We start from the raw sequence: 15,231 nt of genomic DNA, 5'->3' as shown, positions 1-15,231 counted from the left end.
AGGCCCTCGCCCTGGTTCCTCGATAAAAGGGATGCCCACTAGCTCGCAGTCACACCTGTTGGGTGTTTCTCCACTCGGAGCCTCCGCCCCAGCAAACGCCTCCGGCCCGGGCGGGGAGCGGGTGCGGAGCGTGGGACCGGGTCGGGGAGGCAGGGCCGGGCCTTCCCCAGCGGACCCCCGCGGGACTCGGCGCGGAGGGCTGGGGCGGGGAGGGGGCGCTGCGAAGGCGGGAGAGGTCGACACGGGCTGAGAGGGGCATGGGGAGGGCCGGGGGAAGGGGCGTCGCTGCTCACGTTACGCTTCTAGAACCTGCAGCAGAGGCGGCGGGGCTGCGCCGCGGAGGAGATGGGGTTTGCACCAGCCTCTGCATTTCTCCCCTCGGCCCCGGCGCCACTGCACCTCGCCGGGCCTCGGCGCCCGATAGGCCGCGCAGCGTGAGCGCGGGCGCTGGCCGGCGGCACCTCGCCCGGGACTGGAGGCGAGGGCGCGGCGGGGCCGCGGCGGGGGGACTCCGCGAGCCGGGCGGCCCGCGCGTCCCCCAATCGCAGCAGCTCCGGCCGCCGCCCGGCCGCGGCCGGGACGAAGCTCCCCGCGCGCCCCCCGGGGGCCGGCAGCGTCCGGGAGGCGGCGCGGGGCTCGGGCCCTCGGCCCCGCAGCTCCGCGCACCCGGCAGCGGCGGCGGCAGCGGTGGCGCGGGCTCGGGCGCCCGGGCAGCCTCTGAGCCGATGGCCCGCAGGGACGCGGACGACGAGGGTCCCACGCGGAGGGGCGGCGCGGCGAGGCTTTCTGGGGCCCCCGGCGGGCGGGGAGGCGAGGCAGCCGTCAGCCGCCCCGAGCCGCTGTCCACTGCTGAAGCGCCGGCCGAGGGCGCCGCGCTGCCCGCCTGGATGCGCCTCTACTTCTACGGGATGCACGGGATCACCCTGGACGTGCTCCTGTCTGCGGCGCGGCGCTTCGTTCGCAGCCCCGACCTCCGGATGCTGGGCTTCTCCTCGCCCTACCACTGCCTTCTGCACTCGCTCACCCACTTTGCCCTGGAGAAGGTCTACCTGCAGCAGCGGCGCTGCCCCAGCGCCTTCGTCTTCAATTTCCTCCTCTACCCCTCGGCCCACGTGGGGCTGCAGACCCTGGCGGGCGCGCTGCTCAGCCAGGGCGGCGGGCCGGGGGGCGCAGCGGCGCCGGGGGCGCTGGACCTGGCGCTGCAGTACGTGCTGGCGCTCTACCACTGCCAAGTGTTCCTGAAGCGCTTCCTGCGCTTGCGGTACCAGCGGCGGCGGCAACAGCAGCAGCAACAGCTTCTGCGGGGCGCGCCCTCCGCCCCTGCAGGCGCCCGGGTCCCTGCGGCAGCCGGCGGCCGGCGGCGGAGACCTCGCGGCCCCAGGGGCGCCGCGGGAGCCCCCAGCCAGGGGCTGCCGGACCTGCTCCGCTTTCTTTTCTTCGGAATGCACGGCTTTTTGGATGAGATCTTCTTCACATTCTTCTTTAACCTGCTGGGGCAGGGGGACGGGACAAGCAGCGGCCACACGTCTCTCTGGTCCTTCTTTATGTACGGCAGCTGCAGTTTCGTGGTGGAAAAGCTCTACTTCCACCTCCACTACAGTCGGGGCTGGGGCACCTGGAAGCGAGTGCCCTTCTACGTGATCTTCATCTACGCGTGGGAGTTGTCCTGGGGTCTGGGACTCCGCACTTGGGGCGCTTGTTCCTGGGACTATTCTCACTATCCGCTCAATTTCATGGGCCTTATCACCCTGATGTATTTACCTGGTTGGATATTCCTTAGTGTGTACCAGGACCTACTTTCCAACGTGTTGTGGCAGGTGCAGTACGTACCAACTAACTAAGACCAAAAAAAAAAAAAAACCACAGTCACTGGATTTCTATGAATGAATGTGATTTATTTTTACACACTTAAAACGCGGTGAGGTTTTTTTGGTTTTGGTTTTGTTTTTTAGCCTTTTAATTTTTATACATTTTATTAAACTTTTTCAACGTGTTTTATTCGACATTTTAGTTTTTCTATTTGGAACTTATGCATAATACTACAATACTTCGAAATATTGCTGGAAACATAACTCAAAGTACTTAACTCCTCAATATTTTAAAACCCTCACTAGCCCAAACAGCAAAACCATCATACCTTAACATCGAAAAGCTGTAGAATTCACTTATTTGGGTGGGAGGATAGCCACTGATTTTTCTTTTTTCTTTTTTCTTTTTTTTTAAGTGAGGAAGTTCTTCAACTCAGAGACCAGTGATTTTTACAAGATTTGGTGAAATTTTCTGATTTAATGGTTTGTTTACTTTCTTTTTAATCCAATGTCATTTTAATTCCTTGCCATATTTACGAATGACTGCTGAAACCCAGTCTTGTACTCCTGAGACTACAGTTAATAGCTCTTAAAGTGCCTCTGTCTAGCACACAAATCAAAAGAAACTGACAACTTTGCAAACACATCCTATGAATCAATTTTTAGATAATAAATCTTTTCTAGCAACTCAGACAGGTAACACTGTGTTAAGATATTTGATCTCCATCCTGGGAATGATTGCTTTCCTATGTGGGTTAGCCTTAAACGCCAAGTGTGTTAACTTTAATCAGATCCTGTGTCATCTTTGGCTGTAAATTTTTGTCCCTGTGCAATAATGTAAAATGTTTACTTTACATGTACAAGGGCCAAGCAAAATTACACCACCCTCAGTAGTGTTCTAACCATAAAGACTCTTTCCTACATGGGGCTTCAAGAGCAGAAACAGTTCCATGGAATAAAATGAACCGGAATATTCACCTTAATTACATTAGCCCTAATTGTTTTTGGAGAATACAGATATGTGTTTTCAGCCTATTTCTGCCATGGCTCAGTTGTAAACATTTTTCTGTTTTCTTTGGGGCCCATACAGATTTCTTGGGCCAAGCCCGATGTAGTAATGTGCATTATAAATCAATGATAGCTTTTTGGTGACTCGTTATGAATGTCTGGAAGCTTGGAAGAGATGGAAGTTAAAAGAGATGATGTAAACCATTTTAAGAAATCATATCTAATCAATTAATAATGTACTTTAAATTTGTTTGCTGTGTTTTCATTATATTTAGAAAAGACAAGTAGAACTGAGTATGGCTCATGCAAGGATGACTAATACTTTCTCGGTTTTCATTACAAAGAAAATTAGGAAAACTTATGGTGTACATAAATGAACATATATTCCTATTCAAATTATTAGCTTGCCTATGCTATAAAAAGGGACTTCTTTCTGTTTTCAAAAAAATGTTTGCTCTGACAGTAAAAATGAACATGTATTTAGATTGAAGTCAGGCATAGCTCTAAGAATGTTATATTATTTTAATCTACAATCCGAGGTCGTGAACTAAATTATAAGTAATGCTATATGATAAATCCCACCTGTGAAGTAGATCCTGTCGCACTGATGGTGTTAGCCAGTCAAAGGCTGAGTAGAAAGCTAAAGTAAGCTAAATGTTTGCAGAGAGTAAAAGTATCACTTTGTGAAAAAGGTTTGTGAAAACCTGGGGAGAGAAAAAGTATAAGTATAGACACTAAAGTTAGATGCTGGACAAAATATTTGTAATTCAAATGTGTCACATGTGCATGAATCCGAGTTCAGTGTGGCACCTCTCCACACCACACATTCCTGTGAAGCCTTAACCAAATCCGTGGCTTCTGGAATACTTGCTAAATGTACGTATTCACACTGCTGTCATTCACATGCTGCTCCTCAACCCTGCTTAATCTGCTTACCAGCATTCTCAGGGTCAGAAATCCATCAGGAAGTAGGAAAGCTTGCTATTTTGTTTGTTTTGCTTTTAATGTTAATCCTATTTAAAGGAAAGGTCAAGATTTTTCATTCTTTCAATTCATTCAAGAAATAGTTATTGTGAACCTGCTATTTGTCCGGCGCTTGCCTGGACCCTGTGGAGACAGCAGTGACCCAACATAGACAAAATCTCTGTCCTGATAGAGCTCACAGTCTAGTGTTTTGATTTATGTGAGATTATACTTATTTGCAAGGCTACTGTTTCAGTAATAGGCAAGGAGAGAGGCAGATGTTGTAAGGGCTCTCATCAGGCCTCTCCCTCAATCCATCCTCTCTAAAACAAAAGCCCATTAACAGTCCCCCTGCTAGTTCTACAAAGAGCTCGTTCATCTGCGTTCAGGAAGTGATTATCCTGTCTATTAACTCAGCACCTTGCTTTAGGGCTTCTCATTCTGTGTTTACTCAATTTCTTAAAAGTAACATTTTGCTGCAACTTTGAACCTTTAAAGAAAAAGCAGGGAAAGGAAAGAACCATCAGGTCAATCAACTTTGTTACTCATTAGTAGTTCAGATATAGAAATGATAAGGCAATAAAATAATAGTTAATATTTAAGTAGTGCTTACCACCTGCCAAGAACTGTTCTGTTATCATATATGTATAATTGTAAGTGAATATATGTATATAGCCACGTATATCCTAAATGAATATATATTATATATACATCTCAAGTATATATGTATTTAATTTTAAGTAATGTATATCTTAAGGTTCATATATGATATATATTAAAGATACATACATATCATATATGATATATATATATATATACCTTAAGTGTATATATATACACATATATAGGTACACAAACACACACACATATTTACTTAAACCTCTAACAACTTTCCTTTTACATGAGGACAATGAAACTGAAGCCCAAAGAGGTTAAGTAACTATCCAAGTCATACAGCTATTTATCAACAGATAGAATCCAAGTACACTGGACTCCAGTGTCTCTTCTTAACAGCATGGCTGTCATGCCTCTATCTACTGGCCACAGTGATTTTGAATCTTCTATGGATTTCACCTTACAATCTGTATTTCTCTTCTCTTGCACTATGACAAATGCAAGGGCAGCTGTATAAAAGCTAGATACTAGTAGCAAAGACTCTCTTTCATGTTGCCTTTTTATTCCATGGAAAATAACAAGGGCACTAATACCAGGTTGCATAACTGACAATCAGCCTAGTTCTAATCCCCAGGTGGGTGATAGTCTTTATATTCAAGTGGTGCTCTGAAATAGAGTTCCTCATTTGAAGTCAGATGATCTTGAGTATAAGAATAATATATTGAAATGCAAGATACCTCATATCACAAGCTAGGAAAATACATATAATTACTGCTATACATTTAATATGGCACTCAGAATGGGCTTCACTGTAAGAGCTAAACAGCCCAAAAATTAAAATTAAAATTTTGCAGATATTTGTTGAGTTCAATTAAACACCTCAGAGTCTAAGAAAGTTCTTAACAGAAAAACATGAGAAAAAAAGTAATAAATATGGTTTTCACTCCATGTTTAACTTATACAGTGCTGAAATTTCTTACTAGAAGTGCTTTAAATTTTAAATCAATTCTATTTGGGCTTTCAATCTAAAGAGAAATGTTAAGTTTTTCATGTTATCAATGAATATAGACGTTCCTATGCTATACAAGGACTCCAACAAGGTTGATAATCCTTTCAGTATTTCACACATTTCACTGTACTTAACTTTAATATTTTATTATAAATATTTGACATTTTATGTCAAACACAGCTTAGAAAAATATGACATTCTTTGTTGTTTAAGAAACATCTAATTGGTTAATCCTATCCCTTTAAAAAAAATAATAATTTCTACTGTTTTGAAATAGTCTCTGTTGGCATGATAGACCTGATTCTATTTAAGAAGGATGGTGAGGAAGAATTCTGGTAGACTGCTTTGGTTCTCTCTCCACTTCCAAAATACACAAAATCAGTATACTTGGAAAGGAAGTTATACTCATGATACAGACTTGGAGTGATAAATAAGTCATTGTATTGTAATATCTGAAGGCATTTTAATAAAATCAATGTTTGCTTATATTAAAAGGCATTAAAAACACTTTACCTTTTAAATTAATTTTAAATATACTATCTCCAATATACTTTCCAACAATGCTTAATGGAACTAAGATCCTTTACTGAGGGAGAGTAAGAAGAAGCACACTTCCCTTCCCTCCATCAAACACGTGCCTCAGTTTATGCTGAAGGGAAAGATGGCAGTAAAAGATGGTTCTCTTCTGTTGCCAGTTTTTGTGTTTTTTTTTTTTCCTTTTTATTCTTAGACTTGGTACGAGAGGAACCAACAAAAACAGCACTTGTCTGTGTGGACCTCTATTCATTAGAACTGATCTCTTTCTAATTTTTAACACGGAGACATGAAGCTATCACACAGGCAATGACTTCCAGTCGCTAGCAACCCAAATTATAAATTAACCTGTGATGTGTATAGAGAAATTTTTCCTTAGAGATTTTTTTCTTAATATAAAGAGAACGTAAATATGGAGACTTTTTTCTTTAATTTTTAAATTCTCTTTTCAGAAACGATCAAACAAATGACCAGACAACTCCGAGAGAGAGAGAGAGAGAGAGAGAGAGAGAGAGAGAGAGAGAGGGAGAGAGAGGGGGAGAGCGAGAGAGACAGAGAGGCTGGTCTTTGATATACAGAAAAGTTTGATGTTCATCTTAACCTCTTAAAAATTCTGTTAGAATCCACTGTTAGAATCCAAGTCACATGGATCAACTTTCCCATTTAGAAGAAAATATATCTTTACCATAATTAAGAAGAATTAAGGGTTGAAAGAAACCATGAAGATTAATAACATCCAGCCTTCCATCCAAGGCTGGAATTTCTTACATCTCTGACAGATGGTTTCTCAACTCAGCTTGGACTATTCAAGACAGCATTAATTGTGTTTCTCATGCAAAGACTAAATGAGGGGAAAGGTGTTAAAGCTGAGATGATAAACCCCACTGTCTATTCGTGAAGGAAGAAGGCTTCTCAAAGTTTCCAGGAGCTAATATATACTGGTCAGCCTGCTGGCGTATTGCAATGAAACACTTTTTAAGACACTCTTTTCTCTTTATTTAAAAGAAAAAAATCAGTATTTCATTCTTTTACCATGATACTTATGTTCTACTTATCATATCTTTTCAAAGATGCTACAATGCACTGAGTCTAAGCAATAGGACTTTGAGAGCTTTGAGTATAATTTAAATTACTTCAGAACAACAAACAAACAAATAAGCCAACATTGGCTGCAGGCATAGGAGTAAAAGATTAAATAGTAGGAACCCTGCTTGGGTCGTTGGAATCTCAACCTGGTTCAACCCAGGAAAAGCCTTTGGTGGCTGCTCAGGTCCACCTGTGGAATATTAGCTGGGGGAGTTTCATGGTAGCTTCCTTGGCAGACCTAAACAGCTTCATCAGGAAAGGAAGTGAGAAGACACAGGTATGACAGAAGCAATTAGCTAACCAGAAACGGTGAAAGATGCCATGGATCAACCCTCCCATCCAAAAAAAAATTATACTTACGATATTAAGGAGAGAACTAGACCAACTTTTGATGGGTTTCCAAAAAATATTTATATTACATTCAAGGTATTTTATTAACATATTATTTATAATCCATGCATGATGAAAATAAAAGTAGTCTCAAAGGATCTCAGATTTGAAACTTTAAATATTTGAAAATAACATGGAGAGGAACATGCAGAAAGTTTATATCATATCATTTTGATTACGCACTAACTTCTAGGAACAAAAACTAAATTGAATATACGCCCTTGTACATTTCTGAAGGGGAGCTATTTTAGTCTTAACCTTTTATTAGAAACAATGAAGGGACAGGAAGAAAAAATAAATAGAAGAGTTCCCCAGAGTACATCAGAACAAGGATTCAGATTCCAAGTACTTAAAAGCAAGAGTTTAACAAAATTTATCATTGTACTTACTTGTAATGATATTTTCAGCAAATAAAACAGAAACAAAAGAATAATAAAGGCAGAAGTAAAAGATACATTGAAAGGGAGAGTGTTCAATAGCCTTAGAGAGACCTTGCGTTATTTTTCTTTGGCTAAAATAATTCACATTTATAAATATTATTCTAGGTCTTTATACCATGTAAGATTTGAATTACAAAGAAAACTTTATGTTCATGAAATACTGCACAGGCTAAGTTTGGTTGGGTACCAAAATGTACACTTTATTGTATCCATATTTATTTAACAAGATTTCTGAGTTTATTTTTTGTGAAATGATGTTATTGAACATGCTATAAAAGTTTTAATAATGTATCATTGATGTGTCTACCCAATGCACGGGTAAACAGTCTACAACTTATTGAAATCTAAAATCATGGAACTTTAGAGCTTGAGGAGGTAATGAATGTCATGATTCAACTCCTGCCAAAAGAATAAGTTCTTCTAGATTATCTTTGACAGGTGTCCATCCATCCTTTCCTTGATCACTTCTGATAGAAATCTTTGTACTTATTCAGATCCCCCAGGCCAACTCATTTCTTTGTTATATACCTTGATAGCTAGAAAAGACCCCATCTGTAACTTTCACTCATTGTCCCAAGTTTTTCATCCATAGATAAACAGAAGACCAAAGGTTTGAAGAAAGTTTCCAAATGTGTCTTAATTTACTTACTCCAGGCTAAATATCCAAGATCATTCAGCAATATATAATAAAATATACAGTGGTAAAACTATTACCTACTTTGATCTAGATGCTTTATTTCTACAAATGTAGAACAAAATAAGCATTATGAGCTTTTTTAGCAGCTCAGTCACATCATTGTTTCAGTTGAATTTTCTACATCCCCTAAGTCTGTCTCCTATAGACTCCCGTTAAGCCGGTGGTCCTCTTCATGGACCTGCACATTCTGATATAAGTAATTGGCCAGGATCTGCTTGTCACATACTCATTACCGGGCCTGAAAGTGAATTAGAGGGAAATGAAGGCAAATAGAGTGAAGAACAGAAAAGTTGCTGTTGAATTCACTCTTCACTTCTTTTGTTCCTACTATTTTCTAATTTCATCTTTTGGGAGCAGGCATATGTCATTCTCTGTGTCTTCTCAACACTTAGCAATGAACTTAGCACAGAGCAGGTGCTCAAAAAATTTGTTTTGGTGAACTCATCTGAATTCTCATGCCAGATATAATTCAGTAGTGGAAGCAGGAATTAGGAATGCTGCCAGGTGACAACATGTGACTTCAACAGGACATTTATTTATGGAACATAAATAAGACCCACCATGTACCTAGAAAAAAGGTAGAAATTGCTTAATCTTCTCATAGTCTTTCATTCTCTGCTGAGCAGCTTCTTTTGTCAGGCACAGAACTCAGGTCATTCTCTAAGAGAGTTTAGCCACATTATAGGTTTGTTTTGTTTTTGTTTTAATTTGTAGGCTATTTAAACTTAACTACCCTTTAAAACATTATTTCTGAAATATGAATTTTTAAATATGAACTGGTTGGCAGTGCATGTTTTACTGGATAACACTCCCCTAAAGAAGGAGTTATTCAGTTTGCAGCTTACTGATGCATCTTGATTTTCATTACTGTTTTTGCTGACCTTCTGGATTGGGGCAATTTTTGAACAGAGAAATGAAAATAAAATTCAAACTTGGTTAAATTTAGAAAACTGCTGCTAGTGGCAGTTTTATTGTCCAGCAGTAAATATTTTTGTTTTATTATCTATGAATCTGATTCACTTCATGCTGTATTTCCAACCTCATATACTATTGGCAGATTGTGTTAGCATTCTCCTGAGAAACAGAACCAACAGGCTGTAGATAGATAGGTAGATAGATAGATAGATAGACAGACAGACTTACTGTAAGAATTTGGCTCACGCAATTATAGAAGCTGGCAAGTCCTAAGATCTGCAGGGTGAGTCTGCAAGCTGAAGACCCAGAGAGCCAATGATGTAGTTACAATCCAAAGACCAGTGGGCTCAAGACCCAGGAAGAGCCGATGTCTCAGTTCAAATCTGAAGACAGGTAAAAACCAATGTCCCAGCTTGAACAGGAGGAATTTCCTCTTATTCAGAGAAGGTCAGTCTTTTTATTCTGTTCAGGCCTTCAGCTGATTGGATGAGGCCTACGCACACTAGGAAGAACAATCTGCTTTATCTATTGATTTAAAGACTAAACTCATCCAAAAACACCCTCACCGAAGTACTAAGAATAATGATTGACCCCGTATCTGGGCATCCCGTGGCCCAGCCAAGTCGATACATAAAATTAACTGTCATACAGATCAAAGCATTTGAACCAAAGGAGTAAAAATGAGCATAAATTTGAGAAGGGTTCATTCATTCACCTAGCCAACAACTATTTAAATGTGTACTGTGTGTTAAAAAGTAAATAAGACATAAGCAATTCTTCTTTCATCAAGCAGAGGATGAGGATTTTAAAACAAAAGTGTGTTACAGAAAGTTGCTGCTGGAGGAGACCATGGGGAAGCCACCAAGACTGGAGAGCATATTGGGAAGGCTTTAGATGGGGGGCCCAACCTGCTCAAAGGCCTGTCAAGAGTGAGTGTCAGAGCGCGGAGTAACTCAAAGCCCGCTGTATCTGGTTGAGGACAGCAACGGAGGGATGAGTGAGACCTGAAGCCAGAGGGGTAGGCAAGAGGCAGGTCTTGAAGTTTATGGGCACATTAAAGTTTGGAGGGCCATTTCCTAAGGGTGTTGACAAGTTAATTAGGGCTTTTAAGCAGGCAAAGTACTAATCCAACTTGCATTTTTAAAAACAAAACTGAGGGCTTCTCTGGTGGTGCAGTGGTTGAGAATCCACCTGCCAATGCAGGGGACATGGGTTCGAGCCCTGGTCTGGGAAGATCCCACAGGCCGCGGAGCAGCAAAGCCTGTGCGTCACAACTACTGAGCCTGAGCTCTGGAGCCCGCGAGCCACAACTACTGAAGCCTGTGTGCCTGTGCTCCGCAACAAGAGAAGCCACCTCAGTGAGAAGCCTGGGCCCCACAACAAAGAATAGCCCCCATTCGCCACAAGTAGAGAAAGCCTGCGCACAGCAACAAAGACCCAACGCAGCCAAAAATAAACAAATAAATTAATAATTAAAAAAATGAAAAAACAAAACAAAACAAAACTGAGATCGGAGAGGACAAGATTAGAGGTAGTGAAAGACCAGTTATGAGGCTGTTATACAAAAGGTGAAAGATGATGGAGAGCTGGACCAGGATTGTGACAGTGGAGATGGCCTAAAATATAGATTTGAGAGATATTTAAGAGTCAGAATAGAGAGTGTGTAGTGATAGGATGGTTGTACAAGTTGAGAGAGAGAAGCAGATGCAACTGGCCAAGTGAATGTGGACTCAGAGCCTTGAGGACTTCCAAAAGAAAGTAGAAAGAGGAAGCCTGCAAGAGATATGGGAATAAATGGTCAGATAGGCAGGAGATCCTGAGAAGGTGATAGCACCGACAACAGAAGAGAGGAAGGAGAGGGTGTGTTTGGTATCATCTGTAAAACTAACAAACAGAAACTGCAATTAAATAGAGATGGGAGCTTCCACACCCTGCAACGAGAGCAGAGCTCAGTGGGAAGAAGAAAGACTCCACTTCTTTCCAGGCAAGGACTCAGCCAATGAAAAGCCATGGACTCTTTGTTTACTCTGGCCCTCCCAACTTCCTTTTCCCCTCTATGAAATCTTCTCCTTCCCTTGCCTTGTGGGAACTTGCATGTGGCTCGCCATGGTTGAATTGTGATTCTGTGCTGATCCTGAAAAAAATCCAGCTTTGCTGGAGAAATATCTGGCAGTCTATTTGTTTTAGGTCAACACATCAAGTTCATCCTAAAATTAAAGTAAATTTAAGAACAGAGTTAATGACCCCTGTACTTCAAGATATTCAGGAAGGGGGAGTATAGGCGGAAGGGAGGATGCTGTCAATAGATTAAGCTATTTGTTTTCTAAGCATGACAAGTGTCTGTTCATTTAATTTTCACAGCAACCTGATGAGGTAGGTTATTATTATCTCTGTTTTTACATATGCTATTACTGCCGCCATCTTGCCCAAGGCTACAAGTGATAGAGCCAAGATTTGGACTCAGGCAGTCTGGATCCCAAGCTGCATTCTCTAAACACCTACACAAACAGGTGGAGGAAAAGGGAAAGTATAGAGAGGGAGAAACTCCTGGGATTGGCACTGTACTGGATTTTCATGCTGCCTAACATATGCAATCCAATAAAGGACTCAGAGAAAGTCTGAAGTCAGCTCTGCTCAAAGAGAATTTAAATCTGTATGTAATGACTAACTTTTATTTTTTGATTCAATCATTTATTCATTCAGTAAAGATTTATTGAGTACCTACTAGATAACAGGCACTGAGAATGCTGTGGGATTAAACATCAGCAAGTCTGACATGGACTCTACCCTTGATATCCTACCTTATTGTATCAGTCAGCTCAGGCTGCCGTAACAAAATACCATAGACTGGGTGACTGAAGCAACAGAAATTTACTCTCTCAGTTCTGGAGGCTAGAAGTCCGAGATCAAGGTTTGGCAGGATTCTCTTTTGGTGAGAGCTGTCTTCCCGGTTTGCAGATGGCTGCCTTCTCACTGTGTCCTCAAATGGTAGACAGAGAACAAGCTCTCCACTGTCTCTTCTTAAAATGACACTAATTCTATCAGATTAGGGCCCTACCCTTATGACCTCATTTAACCTTAAGTAACTCTGTAAAGGCTGTATCTCCAAATACATTGAGGGTTAGGGCTTCAACATATGAATCTGGTAGGGAAACACAATTCAGTTCATACCACTTCTTCTTTTTTAATTCCCACAATTACCCTGTATGGTATTATAGTTACTATTGTTATTATTATTATTTATAGCTTATAGATGAAGTCACTGAAATTTATCTGCCACACAGCTAATAAGAGACAGGAATGAGACTCCATTTCAGTATTCTTTTGTCTTTTCTTTTTTTTTTTTTAAATTTTTTGGCCACTCATGGCATGCAGGATCTTAATGCCCCAACCAGGAATAGAACCTGCACCCCCTGCAGTGGAAGCACAGAGTCTTAACCACTGGACTACCAGGGAAGTCCCTCAGTATTCTTTTTAAGCAACATTATCTGTCTCTCAGAAAGTTCAGGGCTGTATCATTAGACAGGGGAGAAGAATATCTGAAAAAAGAAAGAAGGAGCTTCCCCTTAGTTTTATCCTTCCAATGTTACATAATAAATTCATCATTGTTTTTTTTTTAATTCTCTCTAGGGACAAGTTCTATTTCATCCATCCCTAATTTTAACCTTTATTGGTATTTGTACACAGATTTTTTTAAGTGAGCCCCTCCCCATTTTTATTTTTTTCTTCAAAGTCTATTTGTTACTCAGAAAATTAGCTCTCTGGAAACATCTGAACACAGACACTGTGTCTCCAGGACTTTCTGAGAGCTGAGACAGAGGCCTTAAAGGGCAACTCTACTGAGAGCCAATTCACTTAATTTCATAGAATGTATTTTTAGATTAGCATTTAAAATATTTGACCAGGGTATTCAAGAGTACAAAGTCAATTTTCAAGGTATTGTAACTATTATTACATAACCACATTTCCATTAATTTATAGGGTATTCATTTCAGAAACATAAATTCCTAATATTATTTCTAGATGATCTATAAATAACCCCAGATATGCTTACCTATGTGATGTTTTGCTTTTGGTGGCATAAAATAGAAAACACAGATAACAAGGTATTGAGCTTTCTTTGCCCGCATTGGCAGGTGGATTCTTAACCACTGCGCCACCAGGGAAGTCCTGGAAGGCTCTTCTTAACACGACTGCACTTCTGATTCTCCTTATGAAACTGGGAGGAAATCGGAAAAATGGAGAATAAAAGAATAAAAAAACATAAACTAACTGTACATCTTTGAAATTAAAGCAGAGTCCTCTGTATCAGCGTATAGCAAAGCTCTTAGGAGAACAAAACTTTGAAATTCAAACATAAGATTTTGTGTTATTTGAAGGAAATGAGTGTTAGTGCAAGTTTCACGTATCCGTGTGAATAAATATATGGGAATGAAGTGAAAGGGAAGGTTGTAAAGAAAGCCTGTCATTGTTCAGAAACAATAGGATGTGCCTTCCCAGCATCTGAAGGCACTTCTTGGAGCCCTTTAATCTCTTTCACCCCTTTCTTTTTAGAGACTTCAGTCTTTCCTCTGGATTGGCCTTTTGCTGTCCCTGCTCCCCCTTGGGGCTCTTTGCAGAATTCACTCACCTGGATACGGTCCCAAACCCTTGGGCCCCACCGTGATCAGTTACTCTTTGATTAATGGATGACCCGCTCCTGTGGGATCGGTCCCGGTTGGCATTTAAGATTTAAATTAATCTTATCCTTCTGTGTTCAGTCCTCCTTGAATTCTCCCTTTATTGACCAAATAAATGACATAAAATTTTCACATGAAGATTGAGTAGGTAAATATAAAATTGAGTATGTAAATGTGTAAACTGACTCTTCACTTCCGATTAAAAATTGGCTTCAAATTAGAGAGGAAGACTTAGCTATGAGTTTTCAGGGATGAAAAATTATTCCATAGCTAGCATCAGCCTTTGCTGTGTGTTTTCTCTATTGTGTATGAAACTGAACTTCCTCTCATAGGCCAGATCTAACTTCATATAAATACCAGGAGGCATTTCTTAATAGAAACTCTTAAGTACATTTTTACCTATGGGGGTTAGGTTTTTAAAAAACCTTCATAAATAATACATTTATTTATCTCAAAATTCCAGACTCTCAAGATTTCTTTTTTTTTTTTTTTTTTTTAAAGTGGTTAACTACCCTTTTTTTTTTTTTTTTTTTTTTTTAATATTTATTTATTTATTTATTTTTGGCTGTGTTGGGTCTTCGTTTCTGTGCGAGGGCTTTCTCTAGTTGTGGCAAGCAGGGGCCACTCTTCATCGCGGTGCGCGGGCCTCTCACTATCGCGGCCTCTCTTGTTGCGGAGCACAGGCTCCAGACGCGCAGGCTCAGTAGTTGTGGCTCACGGGCCCAGCTGCTCCGCGGCATGTGGGATCTTCCCAGACCAGGGCTCGAACCCGTGTCCCCTGCATTAGCAGGCAGATTCTCAACCACTGCGCCACCAGGGAAGCCCTCTCAAGATTTCTTTAAAAGTCTGATTGGAATTATGCTGTTTATTGATGAGAGTGTGTATTAAGTGCCCTTCTTCTGTAACCGCAAGGGAATAGGTAACTACATTTTTCACAAATTCTGTCCTTAATCAAGCATAAGGACAAAAACTTCACTGGGATGGCGATGGAGAGCGGAGGGTGTATTTCTGTTAGAGTCAGGGAGGAAGGAAATCAAGGGAGGAGTGGCTGCAAGGTAAGACTGGAATAGGGGTCAGGCGATGGAGA

At 41.2% G+C, this 15,231-nt stretch overlaps 1 protein-coding gene across 1 annotated transcript; it reads left to right on the top strand.

Annotated features, from left to right (window-relative positions):
- Nucleotides 1-725: 725 nt before the first annotated feature.
- Nucleotides 726-1,841, top strand: TMEM229A (transmembrane protein 229A). The gene has a single exon (XM_068549357.1). The coding sequence runs from the start codon at nucleotides 726-728 to the stop codon at nucleotides 1,839-1,841; it is 1,116 nt and encodes a 371-aa protein (XP_068405458.1).
- The last annotated feature ends 13,390 nt before the right edge of the window (nucleotides 1,842-15,231 follow it).

This window comes from Eschrichtius robustus, chromosome 8 (genome assembly GCF_028021215.1).
Source record: "Eschrichtius robustus isolate mEscRob2 chromosome 8, mEscRob2.pri, whole genome shotgun sequence".
In the NCBI taxonomy this organism is placed as follows: Eukaryota; Metazoa; Chordata; class Mammalia; order Artiodactyla; family Eschrichtiidae; genus Eschrichtius; species Eschrichtius robustus.
This window is presented reverse-complemented; position numbering and strand designations above follow the sequence as displayed.